Source organism: Uranotaenia lowii, chromosome 2, assembly GCF_029784155.1.
Source record: "Uranotaenia lowii strain MFRU-FL chromosome 2, ASM2978415v1, whole genome shotgun sequence".
Lineage (NCBI taxonomy): Eukaryota > Metazoa > Arthropoda > Insecta > Diptera > Culicidae > Uranotaenia > Uranotaenia lowii.
This window is the reverse complement of record NC_073692.1, coordinates 106,439,365-106,464,189: the sequence shown is the minus strand read 5'-3', so window position 1 is coordinate 106,464,189 and position 24,825 is coordinate 106,439,365. Positions and strand designations below refer to the sequence as shown.

Below are 24,825 nucleotides of genomic sequence, written 5' to 3'. Positions count from 1 at the left end.
GAATCTGAATTCTGAATCTGAATTCTGAATCTGAATTCTGAATCTGAATTCTGAATCTGAATCAAAATTCTGAATCTGGATTCTGATTCTGAATTTTGAATCTGAATTCTGATTCTGAATTCTGAATCTGAATTCTGAATCAGAATTTTGAATCTGAATTCTGAATCTGAATTCTGAATCTGAATTCTGAATCTGAATTCTGAATCTGAATCTGAATCTAAATTCTGAATCTGAATTCTGAATCTGGATTCTGAATCTGAATTCTGAATCTGAATTATGAATTCTGAATTCTGAGTCTGAATTCTGAATCTGAATTTGAATTCTGAATCTGAATTCTGAATCTGAATTCTGAATCTGATTTCTGAAAGTGAATTCTGAATCTGAATTCTGAATCTGTATTCTTAATCTGAATTCTGAATCTGATTTCTGAATTTGAATTCTGAATCCAAATTCTGAATCTGAATTCTGAATCTGAATTCTGAATCGGAATTCTGAATCTAAATTCTGAATCTGAACTCTGAATCTGAATTCTGAATCTGAATTCTGAATCTGAATTCTGAATCTGAATTTTTCATTTGAATTTTTCATCTGAATTCTTAATTCTGAATCTGAATCTGAATTCTCAAATCTGAGTTTAAATTTTATATCTGAATTTTGAATCTGAATTCTGAATCTGAATTCTGAACCTGAATTTTTAGTCTGAGTTCTTCAAACTCAACAGTCTGAATTTCAAATGAACGCTGTATTCTGAATTTTCAAATTTGAGGTCTGTACCATTAATATAAAATTTCATTGCGCTCTCTTGAATTTGGCACTTTTTCTTTTAAATACTTTAAACTTATTTTTTGTTTTGTTTTTAAAAGTTGATTTCCTAATTTGTTTTTTTAAATGTTTCGTTCAAAATGTGATCATTCTGGTATTTAAGTTTTATTCTCAAATCTGAATTCTGACCGTAAAGTGTATTTTTTTTTTCGAAATTAATTTCTTTGGATCCTTCTGAAAATGTTGTGTTTAATTTGGTTGAATTTAGTTTCATGATTCTATTATAACATTTGAGTTATGCTTCTGAGTGTAGCACATTTGCAGAGAAGAAAGTACGAGATACATATCTCGTGTTTGGTCCGCAATCTGGTAATATTATACCAGTTGTTCAAATTACATTCTTAAATTTCCTCTGAAATGTGGTAAAGATCAAAATTGAGCCTTTTTTTAACAGTATAGTTGAAAGTCGATGTAGTCCACAAATAATTTACTAAAAAGTGAGAATGAATTTTTTGTTTTCCTTTTCAACAAATGGTACCTACAACTTTGCTTCAAGAAAAATATCTTAACATTTATGGGTTATTTTAAGTAATATTTAGGCTTTGCAAAGGTTGATACATTCTTTTTCAACCGATTCATGTTCCAAAACATGATATTTGATTCCGAAAGAGGGGGAAACAGTAGGTACATTTACTTTCAATTCCTTTTTTTCCCTCTCATTTTGGGACAAGTTCCCTAACAATTTCTTAACCAGAGTGTGTTAGTAGTATGTTACGATAGTTTCTAAACCACATCGCTTCAGCATCGGTACCGCTTTTTTTTCTTTCTTCAAGATTGTTTCGTTAGACGAGAATGCTAAATTTAAATCACATTTTTGGTTCATTCCGCCGGGCGTCGTCTTCTCTCGGCTTAGGGGTTATTTTTTGTTTTCTCTCTTTTTTTTGTAAATTTTCTGTTGGCTTGAGACAGCGTCCCTCTACCTTGCCATTATCATCAGACGGTCAATGAAATCGGTGGCTAAGGTGACTTATGTCCTAAACAGCTTACTGCTCCGATTGAATATTTTATATTCTATCAAAAATTATCGCGATGGTAGAAGTAGAACAAAATTCCACCCGGGATTATTTTGTAGATTGCTCACGATAATTCACGATTCACGATTCACCAATCAAACGGGGCAACTAACGCAAGAATTCAGTTGCTGTCTTCGGCTGTCGTCGATGTCGGTCATAGCGATGCCGTCGCTGTAAATGCCTGGCGGCGCTTCATGACCCGGGACTTATGGAGTTCTCCTTTGTGGCAGGGCACTACGGTGCCTTGGCTAACGGCCGTCGGGGGCGTCTGGCGGGTGCCGTTGCTGCCGATGAGGGTACCTGTAATTGAAAGAAAGAAGTGGGCCGTTTTAGTACTCTGGAACAAAAAAATGGGTTCTCTGGTGCGAAGGCTAGGAATCAAATCCCAATGACTACAAAATAAATATAAAACAACATTTATAATCAAACTAGCTGACAGAATAAAGTCTAAGTTGTCGAAAGTTGTATACTCTCTGGAGCCACTCTTGATTGATGAATTCTCCAGAGCCACTCAAAATTAAAAGGCTTTCCAATGATGAGATTATTAATTTCTTACTTCTATGTACCACATAGAACACATGCCTTGTTGTTGTTTTAACGAAAAAAATGATGTCCGTTGAAAACTTGGAAGCACTCACAACCTCAAATTCCTAGTAATAGAAACCGATAGAAAATAAAAACTCCACACAATTTCAAACCTCGCCAAAGATACTCACCAAACATTTTGCTGACGGAAAACTTCCGCGGTTTGACCGGGCGGGCTCGACTCTCTATCAGCAGCCGCTCGAAGGCTTTGTACAGGGCAGGGGAATTGTCCGCGACGGAAACCTCGCAGAATCCGATCGCGTGCGATGCGGCGAGGGTGGCGCCTTCCGTTTCCTGGACCTGGCGATCCGAACATGGAAAGAGATGGGAAAGATTTTTCTTCGTTTTAGTGATTTGTAGCTTTCGAGATGGTTCATTTTTATTGGGAAAACTTGTAGCAAGAGATTAATTTGCCGGGATCGGAATGAATGGTTATTGAAAACTCTCAATGTAGAAATAGTTTTGTGCTTATTTTTCAGAAATGTGTCAATAACTCAAGTTCATGGTTCGGCTTCCGATCTGACTCTAAGCAAAGAGAAAGATTATTGGGGATAAAAATGAATGTAATATCCCCCCGCTCTGCCGTCATTTGATTGATCTGCTGACTGACTGTGGTACGCAAAACTATAAATAGAGCTCTCGATTTTTGCCACCTGAAGTACTTGTAGCTGCATTTTTGCACCTGAAGCAACTGCATTCGAGCATGATGAATTCCACTGGTTTGGGATTAAATTCATACCCTCCCACCGGCTTTCCAGCATCCAGCGTTCAGATTACTCACCCGAACGAAACCATATTACGGAATTGAGTTGGAAAATATTCTACCAATGCGTGACGTCCGGAGAGCTGTTTCTATTTTGATGAAAATACTACTGTCTGCACAAAAAAAATGTCATGAATCGATTTGCTCCAAGCAGTGGGTGATTGCTGCTGGTGGGAGTTCTCCAATCCTTTGAGCTGAATCTGATGGTTGATTTTGATCTAATCCGGGGATGGTTCGTGTGCATTTAGGACACGCGCCCAAAGAAACGTATTTGGGTCAAGTCGTAGTCGGTCCCCCCGCCCTGGGGGAGAAAACGTGCGTTCGTTGTCTGTGGTCCCCGCAATAGGACCAGGATTGGTGCAGGAGGCTTCTGGATTGTGTAAACGTAATTGCAGTTTCAAGGTAATATGCATTAATTTCGATAAGTCTGGGTTGTCTGTCGTCTCGGAAAATAGATCTCGCCAATGCCACTTTGGTTTTTGTGGCTGGTAGCTGGGTGCTTTATTTTCCCAGAATTTTTGCCAGAACATGTTATGTTCGGACAACCAAAGTGAGTATTTATTCAAGAATTAGTTTTGTTTGAATAACCAAAAACTGGTTATCGGTTCAAACGAACATCGGGATTATATTTTTAAAAGAGAATTTGATTGATATTTCAGATTCTTTTTTTTACAACTCAACATACGAAAGCCAAATTCATTCCTTTAAACTCAACTTGCAGAAGTCTCAAACTTCTTAAACTAGCAGAAGTTTCAATTCACTTTCATTTTACCCAAAAACAGTTCTAATGCGCCGTAACTTTTTCTCACAATCAAGAGTTTTCATTTAACCAACTAGCAATTTTAAATAAAGAGAGAAGTCTCATTTGCTTAGAAGATGTCTCAATCCTGTAACAAGATATAAATTTGCATGAGCAGAAGTCTCAATCCGCTCTCATGTATTCAATCCTACAAATCCTAGAACAGTCTTAACACATTGCGGGCAAAATACGAGAATTCTCGTTTTTCCGTTTGCCGTTTATGTGCTACTGTTAGAAGCATAACTCTAATGTTATAAATTTTAATATTTTATTTAATTCCTAGTATTTTTTATTGGAAATGAGTCCATCTGGAAAGTTAAGATTGATACATGAGTTAAAGAAAATAAAAAAAAAACTTTTTATTTGGAAAATGTCGAAAAAAGTGTACAGGATTTTAACCCTCAATCTCCGGCTTTCTTAGCCAACGTATTCCGACTACAGGACGACTACAGGAGTTTGTAGTATACCCAGTGAATTCGGGGTAGAGCGTCAATCTCGTCCAGGCAGAAAGAGTTGTTTCGTCACCGTCCACGTTATTTCCATTTCTCCGATTTACTTTCTGCCGATCATGCGTGAATTTTCTGAGGCACGACTCGTATGCGTTGCAGGCTTGCAGTTCATTGCATATTGCAATGTCACCACAAGTGCTCGCTTTTAGCCGCACTGGATTATCAATAAGGTTGCCAGAATTTTTTCAGCACGCAAAATTCAAAAATTCAGCATTCAAAACCCTGGATAAATTCGGGCATTTGATTTCTTAACTGACGACCAATCCGGGCAATATCGGGCCAAATTTTGTCAAAACCCAGATATTATTCATCAAAAATCAAGAAAAAATATGAAAAAAAATTTTTTTCATCAAAATTTATTGACAGATTTTAAATCGTTTTGTAGGCTTCCAACAAACCTTTCATGATTATTTTTATAATAATTGCTAAAAAATTTCGTTTTGAAGGCATAAATAAAAAAAAATACAACACAAATTGTTTTTTTTTTTTGTTTGATTTTCCATATAAAGTGAATAAATCTGGGCAAAATCCGAACTTTCTCAATGGAATCCGGGCAACCGGGTTTGGCCAGACTGTTCTCAAATATTATATTAAATATCGGTGAAAAGCCGGTTAAAACTGGACAATCTGGCAACCTTAATCATCAAGCAGAACCAGTTCGGTGGGAGACACCGTCTAAATTTTCTATATGTTATTCAACGACTTAAACTGCCGCTCTGCCCCAAATTCTCTTGGTATACTACAGACTCCTGTAGCATAGTAGGTAATGCCTAGAAAGCTGCTGATTGCGGATTCAAATCATGTAATGTAGTCAGAATTTTTTTTCGATTTATATTATATGAAAAGTTTTGTTTCCATTTTTTTTTAACTTCTCCGTCATTCGAACCTTTCCTGATGGACTAATTTCTTATTATAAATTTGTCATTTTAAATTGAAACTTTATTCTACAAAATTGAACACAACACTTTCGGTAACCTAAAGTTACTAATGTCATAAAATTTTGTTCAGCAAGTTTTGAGATATAGAATGCCGAATATCTCTCAGAAACTTTGTGTGTGTATAGTCCTCACGTAGTTAAGGCACTTGGCAGACTTTGGCATAGTTTTCCCGAAAAAGGTCTTGACTAACATTTGAAAAGGGGCAAACTTTTTATGCCAATTTTTTATGAAATTGTTTAGCTCTAAAATACAACCCCTACACAAATGTCTACGGGAGAGTTTCAGAAGTATGATCGAATTTTTAGAAAAAAAATTATTGACAAAAAATATTTGAAAAATATGTACTGAGAAAATTGCATTTTAAAAAATAATACTCAATTTTCCAATAAAAAAAACGCCATCTCGGAATTTGATGAATTTTCATTCTAAGATGGGTAGTAATGATGCCTACAAGTCGTCCACACATTGCAACTTATGCATATTTGAGGGGAAAAAGTTTTTCTAATAAAAACTTTTTCAAGTCAATACAGAAAAAAATACTTTTCTAAGTGTATAATTTTAATTCAAAACTAATACCCCGAGGTTTTTTTTTACGCGAAGTTTCGTACCGCGTAAAAAAAAACTGCGTAAAAAAACCGCGCTAATTCGAAAATCCGCTTAAAAAAAACCCGTAATTCGAAAATCCCCATAAAAAATCCATTTTAATTAAAAAATCCGCGCAAAAAAAGCACGTTACTAAAAGAACGCGTAGAACCATGATTATTTAAAAATTTGCATACAATGATCGTTTATTTTTAAGATAAAAAACAAAATCAATTAGATAAATAGAATAGTGGAATATAGTGAAGCTTATTTGACATTGTGGAATTCAGATCGTCTCCTGTCTCATGTCTCATGTCTAATGTCTCAGGTCTCATGTCTCATATCTTAGATTTCAGGTCTCATATTTCAGGTCTCAAGTCTCAGGTCTCATGTCTCAGGTCTCAGGTCTGAGGTCTCAAGTCTCAGGTCTCATGTCTCAGATCTCGAGTCTCATATTTCAGGTCTCAAGTCTCAGGTCTCAAGTCTTAGGTCTCAAGTCTCAGGCCTCAAGTCTCAGGTCTCAAGTCTCAGGTCTCATGTTTCGTGTCTCAGATCTCAGGTCTCATATTTCAGGTCTCAAATATCCGGTCTCAAGTCTTAGGTCTCAGGTCTCAGGTCTCAGGTCTCCTGTATCACGTTCTTAGTTTCAGAGCTAAGATTTTCCCAACTACAAAAAGATTCTAAGTGTTTTCTTTGAAAAAGTCTTCGAATATTTTCTCTCAAAAACCGTGTTAATTCGCGAAATCCGTGTAAAAAAACCATGTTAATTCGAAAATCCGCGTAAAAAAATACCGTGTAAAAAAACCGCGTAAAAGAAAACCTCAGTGTAGTTTATTGCATTGGTGTAGTTTTGAAACAAAATAAATATTTTAGATTACCTGAAGCTTGTTTCTATAGTATATGATATTCAATTCATTGCACAGTTTCATCATCCTAGGAATGAAAATATTATTATTGTCTACCTAAATACGGGAATTGACTTAGCTTTCTTTCTGCCAACATCTTGTTTTTTTTTAGTTTTTAAATTGCACTTATACATTATATCTAAATGCACTTGTTTGTACCTAATGTCTGTAAATGCTCAAATTATAAATTATAAATTCGAAAAAGTCAAACCTGAACAGAAGACTGCCCCAAATTTGTATGGAAAATTTCAAACTTATGAAACGTTATACGCTTCAAGCTAAAATTGATCCAAGTCCAAGTACAAGATCTCATGCCAAATTTGGGTCGGATCGGAAGGAGTCGCTCAACGAGCCTGAAGTTTGTATGGGATTTCGAGACATTTTGTTCGGGAAAAACATGAAAATCCAGTTTTTCATCAATAACTTTGGTCCCCTTCGGCCGATTTCTTTTGAATGCGGTTTTTCTTAAAGCCTCAATTATGACCAATATTTCATCCGAAGACTGCATTTCAATTCGAGTTAAGATAAAAAAAAGTTATTAGGCTTCTTGAATGGACTAACTTTTTTCATGAAAAATAAAAACCTAAAACAGTCTTAGTTAGAAAAACTATTTTCCTATAAGAGTGCTTACTTTGCGATGTTTGGGAGAGTTGTAGTTGTTCCTCAACACAAACAAATCATCGAATTCTGAGATGGCCATTTTTTTAATCAACTTTAATTTTTAAGTTTGCATTTTTTTCAGTGTGGGGTTTCCACTTACTTCTATTATTACAATTGAAGCTCTCATTTCTTCGAAATCAGTACAATCAATTCAATGAAGCAGTTTTTGAATTATATGTTGAAAATCTACGCTGAAAAATTAAAATACATGATTTTCAAAAAAAAATCATGAAAAATGTTTTGGGTAGAAAAACTACCTAACCTTGAATGTGCACAAGTTGCTATGTATGGACGACTTGTAAGCCTTATTATTATGCATTTTTCTCAGTGTAGTATTGAAAAAAAAAATTTTTTTTTCTTTAAAACTCAATAAATTTTCTAAAACCCTTTCTTGAATGACATTTGTATGGGAATTGTAATTTTCGAGCTTAAAATGTTTATAAAATTATTGCCTGAAAAGTTTGGCCCTCTTCAAATGTACGTCTAGATAATTTTTGGGAAATCGAAGTATGCCAAGTTGCTTTACTAGGTAAGATCTTTATGTTCGCAAAGTTTCATTCTGAGAGGGTCATGCCAACAATCCGTTCTGACTCATTTCAAAAAAGATTTTATGCTATTCCCTGTGGAACTGTTTTTCATGAATTTTTCAATTCGATTTTATTTAATCCACTTGATACCAGGATAAGGATAAGAATTGGGTTTAGGATCATGAAAGTTATGATCAGGATGAGGACTAAAGTGGCCCAAATTAGTATGGAAAAATGAAACTTTGAGCCCTCTCCCCGTTGTCCGATATGGCTCAAATTTGGCATGGAATCTTGTGTTAGACCTAGGATCAGTTTTAGCTTGCAGTGCGAATATGATTTTGAATATTCGGTTCATTAGGGTCACTCTTATGAGTATCAGTATTGGGATGAGGACCTGAAATTAAATCCAGGTCTTGATTTAGATTTGGATCAGGATTGGAATCAGGATCATGATCAGAATTTGGTTCAGGTCAAGATAAGGATCTGGATCGAGAAAAGGAGCATTGTTCGTGATCTATGTACGTACATCTAGAAAAGTGTCAGATTTTGATAAAGATAAAGGTTATGTTTAGAAAGGTGTATTCACAATTCTACTCTCATATGTATTGCGAGTGATGTCATCCTTCCCGATTTTGTCTGGATCTTCCAGACTTTTTGGCCTACCGCAAAACATTTTATAAGGTTTCACAACCTCCAGACTTTTGTCATTTCTTCCAGACAATTCCAGACTTTTGAGTTAAGACATTAAATGTTTTACAACACAGACAAAATTCTAAACTTTTGTGATAAAATGGCAGGAAATAATTGAATTAGTAATTGTATAGTGAGGAATTATACGAAGATGGAGCTCAAACAGGGAGTAAAGCATTAAACGTTCTGCCGCTATTTCCACAATGGTCTTAGTCATTGGTGGTGCATAGAATGTATGATTATTTATCAAGTAATGAGGATCCGCAATATTGCGATCTGGCGTCCAAAAAAAAACGGTTCAAAGTTCGCCATCCAGACTTTTCTAGACATGTTTAAAAATCTTCCAGACTTTTTTTGAAAAACAGTTGGCATCTCTGGTTTTGAGCCTACTTAGTTGAATAATTCTACTGGATTGTAGCAACCGAAAAATTCTCTTTAATTCAACCACGGTTGATAATCAATCGAAAAAGCTGAGAACAAGTTCACTGGTTTTGGGAAAAAGTGGTAGAAATTTTGACATTTTGAAAATTTTACCATGCAAAAATGTTTTCAAGATCTTGGGGCTTTCTATTTTTTTACAACACTGTCTCTATTTCAGCCGTATGTGATACAAATATTTCTATTTTTGCATCACAGCATGCGAAAATACAACACTTGTTGTAAAAAAACTAGAAGGCCACAGATCTTGAAAATGTTTTTGCATGGCAAAATTTCCAAAATGTGCCGTAGGGGAACATGCGCTATTATGCGCCACCTAAGGGAATCGCTAATTTTCTATGCATTCCACGTTCAAATTGTGTTCAAAATGGGTGAAATCATTGAAAAAAAGTGTTTTCTACAAATGCCAATGATTTTTTATTACTCAAATTGCTATACTTGCTTCAAAAACTTGATTTCTAAAAACCATATTCGAAGCCACAGGACAAAACTGTGTTGCAAATACGCGCCGCTGTGTATTCAATACGCGCCTAGCAGCCGAACTAGGATTGGTCGATCTTGGATCGATCTTTGCGAGATCGATCTTTTGAACTCAAATTTTCGATTTTTTGGATCGATTCTTCAGCCTTGGAAAAATCGTTTAAATCGGTTTATTTTCGATCCGATCTTTCGATCTTTTGAATTTTTTTTTTATTTTTTCCGGAGATTTCGAGATTTAGTTTTTGCAGAATTTTGAAACCTATACCATCCCTAAGTCTGTTTTCCATTGATGAAAATCCCAGAAAAAGAAAAGAAGAAGATTTCCATTGTTGTTGCTTCCATGCCAGCAATATAATTGAGACCGACTTCAAAAATAGCGTTTTTTACCTATATACTCTTTTATAGAATGCTCAAGTTATCAAAAATTCCATAAACTGGTTACTTGAAAAGCTAACTCAGCCTTAAATTAATCATAAATATTTTATAGCATTTTTCTCTTCAGCTTTCAAATGAGACCGCAATAAAAAGAATTCCTAGAAAAATCATGCATTCATTTTCATCTACATTTGAGTTATTATATTCCTCAAATTAATATTTTAATATTGCCTCTACTCTTATTAAAAACTATTCTTGAAAAAATTGGATGCTTGAACCTTGTGCCTTCCTGATGAAAACTGAACTCGTGTAAATAAAAATCCTTAGCCTTTTCAAAATTAACATTCTACAAAGTCATCTAATGGTTGAATTAAAAACAATCAAGTTACAATAGTTACAATTTGAACTTGAAAGTATGTCGTATAGAGAAACGGATCATGTTTATTCTGTTTTTTATATGCCATAAATGCTCAACCAAATTCATGGAAAGTTTAACATTGAAAACATTTTTTTTCACTGTTCATACATTTGATGTCCAAATGTATGGGCTTTCCTGTCGAATTTCACTATTTACTTAAGCATAAAGCATCCCTCAGGCAACACCCCTCATGAAAATTTAAAAGATCGATCTTGCAGAGATCGATCCTTTTGCTTCGATTTTTTAGGTGGATCGATCCTGGAACCATTTAGCTGAATCGATCTCGGGAATCGATCTTTTCCAGAAGATCGAACAATCCTAAGCCGAACACACCCGAAAGCAGCCGAAGACCGAAAACACACCAATACTTTCAGACACTTTGAATGAAAAGTATACCAAAATGGACTAATCAAAATTTAGAAAAAAAAACTAAAAGTAGATTTTTTGGGTTGAATTCATGCTCAAAATATGGTTTTAGACTTTTTGTTCATTTTCAATGAAAATTGGCCTTTTTGAAAAATTAATGCTATTTTCAGCCTACTACGATTGGCGCGTTATGACGAGCGCATGGGCCGTGATAGAACATACCCATAAAAAGCATACCTTAGCGAGTTCAGTATGATTTTTTAGCATAAAATCATAGTTTAGATTCTCCTCTATCGATGTGGCAGAAAATATTGTCTTATTCGTTTTTCTTTGCTTGGTGACACCTTATTGAAAGTGTTTTAAAATTTAGATCGAAATGAAGAAAAACCTAAATTGTGGAATTATCACGACACAGGGGCATTTTAAGAAAAAAAATCTTAATTGCCATGACCAATCACAGCATTTAAAACAAATTGATAATATTTTGCAGGCTTAAAATGTTACAGATTCTTCAAAACAAGGGTGGCGCGTTTTAGCCACATGGGGCGTTATATGAACTTTTCCCCTAAGTGTCAAAATTTCTACCATTTTTTTCCAACACCAGTGAACTTGCTCTGAAGAAGATAGTAAGTTGCTATCGGAATACCGGTATCTGATCTTTTCTTATACCGTGGTTGAATTAAAGGGAATCTTTCGATTGCTTTGATTCAGCACAATTCTACGTTCATATTACGTTAGTGCCTTATACACAATATTTTCAACTTGTTTTTCTATGTAATGTTTTAGAAAATTCGCTTGGACAAAAAAAACTGATTCTATTATGCGAAACGAACTTGAGATGTAAACATTTTAATTTAAAAGCACTTTGAATGTTAATACTGTTATTCAACATTCAACATAATTTGAAAATTTAAAATCTCGGAAGTGGGTCGATTGTTTCATTTGGAAAATGAATTTTAAACATACTCCAGAGTTAAATTTTGAATAACCAATACTCACGGATGGGCTATTTCGAATATAAAAATTGTAAAAACACAGTACTCAAGGAGGTTTCCCGTACGAACCTCAGATCTAAGTGAATTCTAGAGCTAGTTTTAAAAAGATCGTTTGAACCATTGTCTGTGCTAGAAATGTGAATGATCATTCGTACTGTTGGTAATATCCCCTTTCATTCTCCGACAAATTTAAAACTTTAAGAGATTATTCCAATAAATGCTCTAAACTAATTGGCACAATGTATAATATTAAAACTTATTCTATGTAATAAGATCAAAATTTGCGCCAAATACGGCATTCCGGTAAAATGCCACAACTGGCATCAAGTTTAGCTTAAAAATGAAAAAAAAAATTAAATCTAGGAATTAACAACTTTTTTTAATCTCTATCTATTTCGATATCTATCGATTGAAAATTAGTTTTAAAATGTCAACGACAGCGTTGAATTGACGTTAGCGTGCTGTATAGGATGAAACATTTAGACTGCACAAATTCAGCTTTCTGTTCCAAACCAGGGCAAATACTGGAACATATTTTCCAAATCTACCGAAACAAACAGACCATCAACTATTCAATCCGTTTGGCGCCATGCGCTACTGACCTACGATGATGATAGCGCGCGCTACGCTAAGCTGGCGCCACACTATTGCTAATCCTCTCAGAGTAGAGCTGAGTTGCGAAAAGTTGAAGAATACTGGACCAATTGCCGACCGGCCCTTCCTATCTCAATCACTCGCAACCACCTTTCGGTTTGATAGTTTTAACATACCCCCAACATACTTGTATTTTGTTGGTACACAAGCCGCTTGCCATTACTCTAAGGGAAGGCCCAATAGTTGCTAGCGTCTGTCTGGGACGAATTTAGGTCGCCCGTTTGGTGAAATACCGAAGAGGGTACGCGTCTGGCTAGCCTGGTGCTGATCGAGCGAGCGTGCGTCTCGTTTTCGAAAGATTTCTGTTTTCGCAACCGGCAAACCGCACCAAAACAGAGCTCATCATCACGCGTGAAAAACAAATCATCAAGCGGTATCTAAGTAGTTGGGTACAGCGAGATTTGAACGGCGGCCAAAATATGCTGCAGCATCCAAACCACCCACAAACACAGCAAGCAGAAGGGCGAACATATTTAGTTTTGTTTTCCCTTCCGACGGTGGTGATTCGTTGGAAGATATTCTACAATGTTATTCTCGTGATACAAATTATCCACTTTATTTAATATGATGCTTGAATTGCAGTTTTCTTAAAAAAAATTAAACTAACGATTGCAAAATTTGTTTGTGGAATCAAATTGAAACACACTCTTGAGTTGAGTTCAAAATGCAAATTTGAAAATTAATCAAAACTTCACGTTGATTATCCAGAAATAAAAATTCACACAAATCTGCCGAAGTTAGAGCGAAATAGAATAGAAAATTAACACCGTTTGCCATTAACAACACACACAATTATTCATACTACGGTTCTCTAATTCACTTGTCGGGCCAATGTTAAGGACTTAATCACGATGACATTGTCCCACTTACGGAAAGTGCCATCTGTTAACTATCAAACCCAATCTCAAAACCACTTGTAGTAGGTAGTATAAACGTTCAGGGGTCGTTCTCCCGTGGGAAATCGGAAGGTGGTGCGGAACAGAGAACAAAAAATAAACCCCCAACCATTGCATTCCCCAGCAATATGTAGGATATATGGATTGTTGGCTCACCTCTCTCAAGTGGTCCAGGTCGGCCTTGTTCCCAATCAGATAGGCCGAGGGGCTGCTCTGCAGCTGCCGGAGTTCGGCCAGAGATCGCTGGGCATATTCGTAGCTGGCCCGATCCGTTATGCTGTACACGATGAGACAGGCATCGGCCCACTGGATCTGCTCCACCGGGAAATCATTTTCGTTCTCGGCCGAGATGTCGACGATTTCCACATCGAGCACCCCGCTGTCCAGGGTGACGGTCTGTTTGTACAGCAGATCCGTATTGGACCGGTACTCGCCGATGAACCTTCGGGTCAGGTATCGCACGGTCAAGGCTGCAAGTAGAACAGAAAGAAAGATTTATGATAAACTCGTGATAAAGTGTCTATTATTAGAAAAAAACGATAAACTGGTAAAATGTTCGAAATATTCTGGTTTTTTTTTTAATTTTCAGGCTTAATGCTAATGTTTTTTTATCTCTAAAAATATTTTTTAGGGGGAGTGCTCCTACTTTGGACCTAGAGCCTACATAAGTCCTAAAATGCCGAAAATAGTGAATAATTCAGTTTGCTGGCATAGGATAAAGATATTCTGTAGGCAAGCGAATCGGTTTATATTGAATAAAAATAACAAAAAGTCGCATCAATTGCCCGTAATAATTAAATTTGTAGTTATTTGAATCAAATTAAAGATATGGCATCCATTTTTTCGAGATTTTCTTTACATTGGGCGGTTTGTTTTTCGTCTCAAAGGTCGAGGCGTCGCGAGCAAACGTCGCGAGAGGATAGTAACCATGGCATAGCATACTGATCGGTGGGAACATTGGGGCGCGTATTTCTCAACCAAGCATATTTTCGATGCACATAGTGGCGCTATGAAGCCTAGATGTGATTTTTTTTTCTTAATACTTATCTGACGCCTATATGTGACCCAGATTGATATTTTGCCAATCGAATCAAAACCATCTTAAACGATTTTAAAAATTAAAACTATTCTGATTTCGTGATATTTAAAGCAGCAATTGTTGTCTAAAAACTATGAAATAATGGTATGACTGTTTTCGGACGTTTGAATAAAAAAGTGTGAAGATTAACATACAATAGTAATTTAATTTTGGCTTTTTCGGTCTTGGAGTAGATCAAACAACGATGGTTTTTGAAATACTCGACGTTTCGACCAGTTTTGTTGGTCTTTTTCAAGGGAACTGGAAATTTTATTGCAAATTATTGTTTTGAGCGTTGTTAATGATTTGTGAAATGTAGTGTTGTAACTCACTTTGCTGTCTGTTGTTTTTGTCGATTTCGTTTTAGTCCAACGGCTAGGAGTCCATTGATTGCAGCTCGTCTGTTATAAATGTACAATTGTTATCTGTTTCATGTTCATACATACATTGATTAAAATATCTTACATATTTCAACGGATGAAATGAAAAAGTTTTCATCCGTGTCACTATGATCACACTGTTAACGTTCGGTTTGAATTAAGATGGAGTGTGGATGATGTTGGGTTCATGTTAGTATGAATTGTGGAAACTGTGGGTATTGTTGATATTTGAGCTTTCTGATTGAGTTTGTGAAGGTGAAATCATGTTGTGGTTTATACTATCTAAGCTATGTGTATTGGTTCCTGTTCTATTGCTATTTTTTGTTTTTGTGTGTGTTTTAACTGCATGTAATATTCCGGCGTATGTTGAGCTGAGTTTGGCGGTGTCTGTTCTGAAGTTCACAGCGTTTTGGGTGTCGGTGATATGGCACATTTCCAATACACGTAGGGTTTGTTTATGTTGTGCTCTGTCGATGATCTTCGCTCTGCAATGTTCGAATCTGTGTGTTGTTGTTATGATATGATCCGTCATTGCCGTGGTGTGTCCGAGCTGTTTTTTTATGTCCATGGTGTTGGTGGTTCCATTCGCTAATACCTTTTCATATTTGTTTACATCGGATTTGTGTCCATACATTCTTTTTGTTAGAGTGTTTGTACTTAATCCGATGTAAACAGCTTCACAGTCTCGGCACGGTACACGGTAGAATTGCCCAAAAAACCATCAATAATGTTGGAAAATTGTATCCCAACGTCAAAGATGTCGTTTTGCCTGCCCAACAGTCGAACATCATCTACAGTGTACCGTGCCGAGACTGTGAAGCTGTTTACATCGGATTAAGTACAAACACTCTAACAAAAAGAATGTATGGACACAAATCCGATGTAAACAAATATGAAAAGGTATTAGCGAATGGAACCACCAACACCATGGACATAAAAAAACAGCTCGGAGACACCACGGCAATGACGGATCATATCATAACAACAACACACAGATTCGAACATTGCAGAGCGAAGATCATCGACAGAGCACAACATAAACAAACCCTACGTGTATTGGAAATGTGCCATATCACCAACACCCAAAACGCTGTGAACTTCAGAACAGACACCGCCAAACTCAGCTCAACATACGCCGGAATATTACATGCAGTTAAAACACACACAAAAACAAAAAATAGCAATAGAACAGGAACCAATACACATAGCTTAGATAGTATAAACCACAACATGATTTCACCTTCACAAACTCAATCAGAAAGCTCAAATATCAACAATACCCACAGTTTCCACATTTTATACTAACATGAACCCAACATCATCCACACTCCATCTTAATTCAAACCGAACGTTAACAGTGTGATCATAGTGACACGGATGAAAACTTTTTCATTTCATCCGTTGAAATATGTAAGATATTTTAATCAATGTATGTATGAACATGAAACAGATAACAATTGTACATTTATAACAGACGAGCTGCAATCAATGGACTCCTAGCCGTTGGACTAAAACGAAATCGACAAAAACAACAGACAGCAAAGTGAGTTACAACACTACATATCACAAATCATTAACAACGCTCAAAACAATAATTTGCAATAAAATTTCCAGTTCCCTTGAAAAAGACCAACAAAACTGGTCGAAACGTCGGGTATTTCAAAAACTATCGTTGTTTGATCTACATCCAAGACCGAAAAAGCTAAAATTAAATTACTATATATCATTCCCGGTCGAAAACATAATTAACATACAATTATAAAATCAAAACGCCTAGAAGGTTAGTTTTGATGCATATCGAAAACAAACAAAAAGGAATAAGATGTTTTCAACAGAAATAGATCGAAAACATTTTTTGAACATGTTCCTAACTGAATATGTATCAAGCGCCTTATACATTTTCAGAACAACAACAAAATCCGATGAAAATGAACAGACACTGAGCTGAACAAGAGCCTGTCCTTTAAAATAGAGTATTGATGTTTTCAAAGTCTGAATGCAGAGAACTTTTTAATTTTTTGCAAGCATAAATGGAAGTTATCAATAAAATAAACCACTTTATCATAAAAAAGATGAGGATATCCATTTTTCGGAAAAGTTTTTAGTTAAGAAAATACACAACCTTCAACGTTTACAATAAAATGATAAATCATTTCTGGATCTATAAATTGCTGGGCTAATCATACCTAAACTTATACTGCAAAAAAAACTACAGATTTATCATCAAAATTTGATGAAACAAACAGGAGCAAGTATTGAATCAATTTCAAAGCCTTGCACTGTGTTTCGCATCTATGAACAAGTTAAAAAAAAGGTATTGTCCTCAATAAACGGGACAAATGTTAGCTTAGAAATATATTTTTGTCAATATGTTTGCATATTTTACTTTCAACAAGAATGTGTTTAGAACTGATTTAGTTATGCAACAAACGAAAATTGATTTCTTTCAAGGATTATGATTTTTTCTTAGATTTAAAAAAGTTCAACTATGGTAAAATCCGTTTGCACTTGCCCGAGGTATCTGAATTAAAATGAAGATTGAAATTAAAAAATAGAAGCAAAAGAAACTTTGATAACTGTTTACCTTCTCAGCGCAAAAATCTACATTTTAAGGTTTTTTTTGTGATTTTTGCATGGATTTCTAGAAAATATTCATACTACCATCGAAGCATGAACAGATTTTTTTCGATCCATTCAATGTTTGAAAATCTACTTTGGTATCGATTCTTAATGAAAGTATAAAGTCAGTCAGTTGAATGACAAAATTAAAATATATGTTTTCTTCCCTTTTTAAAAACCATTCCTTTCCTTGATTCATTGGGTTATAGCTTATCCATATGAATTTTATTTACACTTTTTGCTTAAACAATTAAAGTAAAGAAATTTGCAGTAAAACAGTCGCCAGATGCTGTATGGCATTACTTCAAGTTCTAAGCTGTCATGTCTACAAATTTAGTATACGGCGAAAACATTATTAACATGATTTTAACATGGGGAAGTATTTGGGTACGAGATATGTTTTAATGAGTTTTACAAACTTGTCTGCAGGAACATAGGGAGTTCCATATGAATTGCGTTGATTAGCTTGAAAACTTATCAGGGCTTCCTTACAAGTTTGTTGGCACGAATCGAGAATTTATCGAACAAAATGAAGAGATGTTGTTTGGGTACGAAAAATTTCTACCCTTCCTTTTTTTCTGGGTAGAGTTGGAAAGGCGATTTTTATTCATATCATATTCGGCATGATTTAGCTTAGCTTAGCTTGTTTGACTACTCATATCCACCTTAAATCATTAAGCCCGAAATGCTTTAATTAGTCGTCAAAAATACCATTATTTTCTCATGGTTTTTGTAAAAACTTAATACTATATTGTATCAAATCATTCAATGCATTTCGAATTTCATGATCGCTGGCGTGGCTAAGTAGAACTAGTTCCACATCGCCAATGGTTGCTACTCCGTGATTGATCGAGGCCATCAATTTTGTACAAGGGCCAAAAGAATGCAGCTTGGGATTAGCAACTCATTCTCTCTTTAAAAAATTATCAATAACGGCGCCGGCCACGTCCTAGTAGTCAAAGAGGAATGAGGAAGGATTGTTAATAAGATACTTTTTAGGATCAACTATAAATCTGTTATTACAGTTTTCTTCAGAAGCTTGTTTTGAAAAACTTTGAAACAACGATAAGTCAGTGTCACCAGCTATAGAAACCGTATATACGTCTGCGAATCTATAGATATTCAAGTATCTCAGGAAGGGTTTTTTAGTAAGGGAGAGGTTTGGATCAGGAGCCATTTTTGGAAAATGGTGCGATCTTCGGTGGACCTACACCTCCTATGCTCCTAGACATTTCCTAAGGAAACTGCTAATATTTAATATCAAAAACACTTTAATTAAAAACTTTAAAAATAATTGGGAATAGTCAAATTGAATACAAAAACAAAAAAGTTCTACTATTAATCGATATTGAACTTTGCATCGATGCCCTTTTTCCAAAAATAAAAAAAAGTTTCTTCCCTATCATTTTGTACTGATATGCTAAAACTTTTTTAAATATCAAGATCCTCAAGGGTGCAATAATATATAAGATTTTATAAAGGCGAATCTGATAACTTGTCTTTTAATATCGCTGAATAATTTAATTTGAATATTATAATCAAAATTTTTAAATCTATGATCCAATTATTTTATTAAAAGAGAATAAGACACTTAAAAAAATTGAAAAGTTATAGCATGTATTTCTTTTATAAAACGTTACCACAAATGGGTCTCGTTGTTATCCTAATCACGAGAAGCGAAAGTTAGTATTTTGAAATCGTTGTATCTTTCGTTATTTAAACTCAATTTTCATAGGCTCCCATTTTTTGTAAAATTTCAGGTCTATAAGATTACGGAAGTTAATCATAAAAACTACAAAAAATACAGAAGCTAAACAAAACTTTTTATGCATATGCACAATGAATTTTTCTCGTGAGCAACTGAATCATTCTTGAGAATATGTAATCAAATACAAATGGGTGGGTACTTAGCTTTGAATCTTCTCGACTGGCGAATTTCACAAATTTGATGCTTGCTCCCTCATCTGAAGTGTCCAGTCTAGGGTGTTCCGGGTAATGTATTCTGCTGCGAGCTTTGAGTTATTCTAACGGATTGTTGCATTACCGGCCATTGAGTGCAATCTTCCAAGGTTAAACAGGAACTTTGCGTTGTTCATAAACACCGAAATTTTGGGTATTCACTTCGACTGCTTCACCAATTTGATGAAAAAATCTCTGTACCGAAACCCTGTTCTTTTAATATTTATTTTAAACAATTTTCTTATTTCTGAAAAAAAAATTCACGGAGCGCAAATTTTGACGTCCTTACAAGGCAGCGCCTACTTGAGCTTCCCATATCATATTCGGCATGATTTGAAACGAGACAAATAAAGCAAAATGTGCGTCATTTAGATACAAAAAAATGATTTAATAGTAGCACTTCTTACATTGCAAGAGGGAAAGGACTGGAAGTCTATATCATTAAAACATACATTTTGACATCATTATGAACTTCCTGAAGCTTATAAAAACAGAGTAAAATTTTCAGATCTTGAAAAACAAATCTAGAGATCAATTTTAAGAAAATATTATTAAAACATCTTTGAACTGTAGTTGGAAACTTCAGGTGCTGCTCTTTTTTTTAAAGCATTCGCTTCTAAATTATGTTGAAATTTGGTTTGAAACGCTGTCTAGGCAATAAAACTGAATTTTAATTATTTTAACAAATTTAATTGAATTTTGGAAGGTGAAGCAAAGCACACCAGGTCAGCTAGTTATCTATATAAATCAATAAATTCCCTGGCTATGCAAAGCAGTTTTTTGAGATTTCTTATTCTCATCCTACGGTTATACAGCTTTTAAATAAGCTGTCAACAACGCTTAAATTTAAAAAAAATTGAAAAAAAAATTATATAAAATTTTGAATATCTTTTCTGGGGTACAAGTTAGGTTGGTGCTTTGTTCACATGAATTGTACTGCTAGAATCAAGGAATATTTTTCATACAAAGTTTTATTTTTTGGAACATCCAGTACATCTCTGGCGATTTTTGAATGAAAAATTTCGTTTTCCCATACAAATTTCCTTACAAATTTAAAACTCGTTGCGCTTATTCAGGACTGGATGGTTCGCTTCCCAAAATTTTATTGTTATTTCTAGCAGCAAAAACTACCACAAAAAAGTTATGGGAGGTGTAAAAATTTTAGAATTCGAAATAAATCATATATGTTTTAATTTATGTGCATTTTCATAACAACACTTCCAAATATATTTTTATGTTGAATTGGAGAACATAACATGAAAATTTACGGAATATTTGGAATTCCTGGATCCCATAAAAATTTATAAAACTATTCACAAGAAAGTCAGTATATCTGGCAACACTGCACGTAGCAATACATTTTCCAATCTGAAAACACTTTTATGGAACTTAAATCAATAAATATGCATAGAACATTAACTAAAGCTTGGCAGATACTTCCATATAAAGCGGAAAGTTTCACGAAAAAAGCGGGACACAGCCGAAAAAGCGGGACTTTTAAGAAACTCTTAAAAGAGCTTAATTGTATATAGCCGAAATTATACGCTCTATTTGCCAAAGCTGTTCATAGAAAATACTGTAAGGCTTTTTAACGCGGATTAATTTTGATCAGTTTTTCTTACATGGCTTCTATTTAGACGTTTTTTTTTGACATAAGCACGGTTATTTTCAACGGTTCTCGTGAATTAAAACGTGATTTGAGAGAAAATATTTAAGTCCTACATGTAAACGACGCGTCAAAAATCATTGTAAAATAATAAACATATTTCAAATTCGTAAAGTCGGGAAAGGTGGTGTATAACATAAGTCAATTTAATTAAGATTCCGTCGGAAAAATAAAAATCTATAATCATATTGAACAACATTTTCTCCTACAAAAGTTATTTACATTGCATTGGTTGAACGTGCTCCACGAACACCTTACTGAATCAGAATCTTTCTGTAATGCTCAGAACTTTGAAGTTATTTAGTATTGTCTTAAATAAACTACTGAAATTTAAATATTATGAAAACCATTCCCGGTCTTAAAAACGGCCATACGCCAAATCTCATGTTGATCTGTTCAGAGCCTTCCGAAATTGTTCAACTTGTGTTTTTTTTAATTAGCTTTGTATGGGAGCCCCCCCCCCCTTCCTTAATTTGCAGGAGTTTTTAAGTATTATAGAAACTGTTTCCGGTCTTGATAACGGCTACACACCAAACTTCACGTAGATCGGCTCAGTAGTTTACGAAAATTGTCCTAATTGTTTCATATTTTCATTAATTTTGCATTGATTTCGTACGGGAGCCCCACCCCCTCTTCTCGGAGCAGTTTCAAAGTATTTTAGAAACCATCTCCGACCTCAATCAATCTTACATACCAAATTTTAAATTGATCGGTACAAAGTAGTTTTTGAGTCTATAGAATTTTTTTTTATTGTTTATCATTTTTCATTATTTTTTATTCCACATTTTAATGACATGATCTAAAAATTCCTAGCTACAACTTTGTGGAAGACATTAAAGTGATGCCAATTGAAAGAAACGAGTTTTAATGCCGTTAACAGATTGAGTTTAATTTCATCTGAAAAATCTAAAAAAAAATCATGGCTGGTTGTTTCAAGACCCGAAATATTTAGTGCCCTAATGGCACAGCTATTGGTTGTAGTGAGTTTGAATGTTCAATACCCAAATAAACCCAATGGGTAATTTTCTTAAAATTTATTCTGTGATGTCTTTTTATGTGGAACACTCTCTATAAATGGGTGGAATGGTATGTTGTGCTTCTCCTTTTTTTTTCAGACAGTTCCTTGTAGGTTATTAAAATTGATTACTTTTCCTCTCAATAATCAACTAACTAACTGGTTCAAAAGTCAACCAAGCGCGTTTATATTTTCGAGGTTTCAATTATCAAAACCATTGAATTTCCTACTGAGCCGCCAACCCAACCAGTCTGTTACATCTACGCCCTTAATCCATTCAATTCAGTTCAGCGTTTGTTTGTTACTTGTCTCACGGAGTCTGAACTTTTCCCGGAAAACCAATCAACATCAGTGCACTGAAGTAGCTCAGAGGCTAGAGGATCAATTTTCACTACACGCGTGTGTACGAAACACACCCCGGGAAGCGCCTCATGCACGAAAAAGCAAAACTCCAACGCAATAGAACGGAACCAGAATCGAGGAAAAGCTTTTCATACATCCTATTAGCATGTAAGTTGATAATCTGCAAATAAGTGCTTTGTTTGCTCCTCTCGGCTCATGTGCCGTTCCGTAAGGTGGTTTTTTTGTTGTAAATTTTTGAAATTTTTTTATATCGGTGAAAATTTCGAGATTAAAAACAGGAAATTGTTCAACTTTACTATTTCCAAAATTTTCGGAATTTTTACAACAGACAAATTCTTACTTCCGTCATTCTGAATCACCTTTTTGCATTCAGCTCTCGACTCACAGTAGGAGCAGCGCGAAAAAAGCATCAAAAATTTATACATATTTTCGTTTGCTTCTTCTTTACAACAGTATACCTTTTTTCGCTATGACCCAAATCTGATTGGCATCTTTTCGTTCAAATTACGCCGACGACCCTCGACTTGGCTTCGTGTGCTCAAACCGGGGGAGAATGTCAATGCCTGCGATAGTAATGATAATGCTACCGGCAAAAATCTGTATACGAAATGTCGAAAATGAAATTATCTTCGGCTTCCCCCCCGTGACTTCCTCAGCAACAACTGAAGCTCCACACAAAAGTCCCTCCATCCTAACACACAAATAAGGGGGCGGGGTTCGAGGGCCTCTTGCTGATATGTCTGGTGCAAAACGGTCCCAAGGAAGTATATTTAATATGCTTGGAGAGTGCTTAATTTTCCAAAAGTTTATGGGAACATTTGCCAGATTTGCATAGTACTGACTGAGGAGGACTGAGGAACCATTTCAATCGCCGCCGGAGGTTGTTGTAGCGAAAACCTCTTAGCTAGGTACCTACTTCACGACCAGCATCATTCGGAAGCAGTCGAAAATGAAGGACTAGCTAGCTAGCTACTACTTAAAAGCAGTTCAAGAGAGGTCATCCGATTGGATCGAAGATGTTTGCTGCCCGCTCGCAGGAAGTCACTAGACAGGAAAATGAAAAATGAGTTGCCCTCCATCTACTGCAGACAAATGGAACCGTTTAAGGCTGGCGAAGCGATGGGAATAATTTTGAACGGGATTTTTTTGTTGTTGCTAATTTAACTTGGACCATGTTCAAAACCTTAAGTCTTTAAGTTGAAGACTAAACTTTACCCACAAAAGCGAATTATGCTGATTAAATTTACAAATTTTACTATAATTTCAACTTATTCTTATTAGTTTGATAGATTTCAACTATGAATAAAGATGAATCTGATATTCGTTTTCAGAAGGACGAAAAAAAATGGTGCTGTGGAATCTGTTGTTGTTGAAATTTTTTCTTTATCTGTCAGAAGCACCATACAAATTTTCAACACATTTGGTCAACTTCAGCTCCATTATTCAGCTTTGAAATTACATACGGCGCACCAATTTGGAACTTCTACACACCTTGGGTGGTGCAGCGGCTACTTTTGCATTCTGACTCATCTATTTGTTTAAACTCCGCAATTCGAAGGCGGTACACCTTAAGAACTCTAACTCTATGCCAAAAAAGTGTACTGTACCAAAGATAATATGATTGGTAAAGCACAACTGGCATAGAGACTCGAGCTCCCAAGCACTACATTCAATCGAAACAAGAAAAACATTTTGTGGGATTTTCATCCTATTGGATAACTTATCAAAAAAATAAAGAAAAAAATATTAAGTGAGAATCGAACCCAACGCAACATTCTTATTTCGACTTGCCAGGCCGATAACTTAACCAGTGCACCAACTGAGTCAGTTCGCAAACGAAGGTTTATTGTCGTAGTCTTTTGCCACGCCTGATCGTCAAAAAACCCACTGCGTTTAGCCTATGGTTTTTTCATCCTCCATTGTCTTTGATGGAAATGGGATGGGAATGGGATGGGAATGGGATGGGAATGGGATGGGAATGGGATGGGAATGGGATGGGAATGGGATGGGAATGGGATGGGAATGGGATGGGAATGGGATGGGAATGGGATGGGAATGGGATGGGAATGGGATGGGAATGGGATGGGAATGGGATGGGAATGGGATGGGAATGGGATGGGAATGGGATGGGAATGGGATGGGAATGGGATGGGAATGGGATGGGAATGGGATGGGAATGGGATGGGAATGGGATGGGAATGGGATGGGAATGGGATGGCAATGGGATGGCAATGGGATGGGAATGGGATGGGAATGGAATGGGAATGGGATGGGAGTGGGATGGGAATGGGATGGCAATGGGGTGAGAATGGGATGGCAATGGGATGGAA

At 35.6% G+C, this 24,825-nt stretch overlaps 1 protein-coding gene across 1 annotated transcript in view; it reads right to left on the bottom strand.

Moving 5' to 3' along the window:
- Window positions 1-401: 401 nt before the first annotated feature.
- Window positions 402-24,825, bottom strand: part of LOC129747826 (ras-related and estrogen-regulated growth inhibitor-like protein) — a 46,384-nt gene continuing 21,960 nt past the window's right edge. The window contains exons 2-4 of the mRNA XM_055742186.1: window positions 13,572-13,885; window positions 2,552-2,720; window positions 402-2,135 (exon numbers count right to left, since the gene is read on the bottom strand). Of these exons, the coding sequence (XP_055598161.1) occupies window positions 1,990-2,135; window positions 2,552-2,720; window positions 13,572-13,885 (629 nt within the window). The 3' untranslated portion in view covers window positions 402-1,989. The remainder of the gene's footprint in view (window positions 2,136-2,551; window positions 2,721-13,571; window positions 13,886-24,825) is intronic.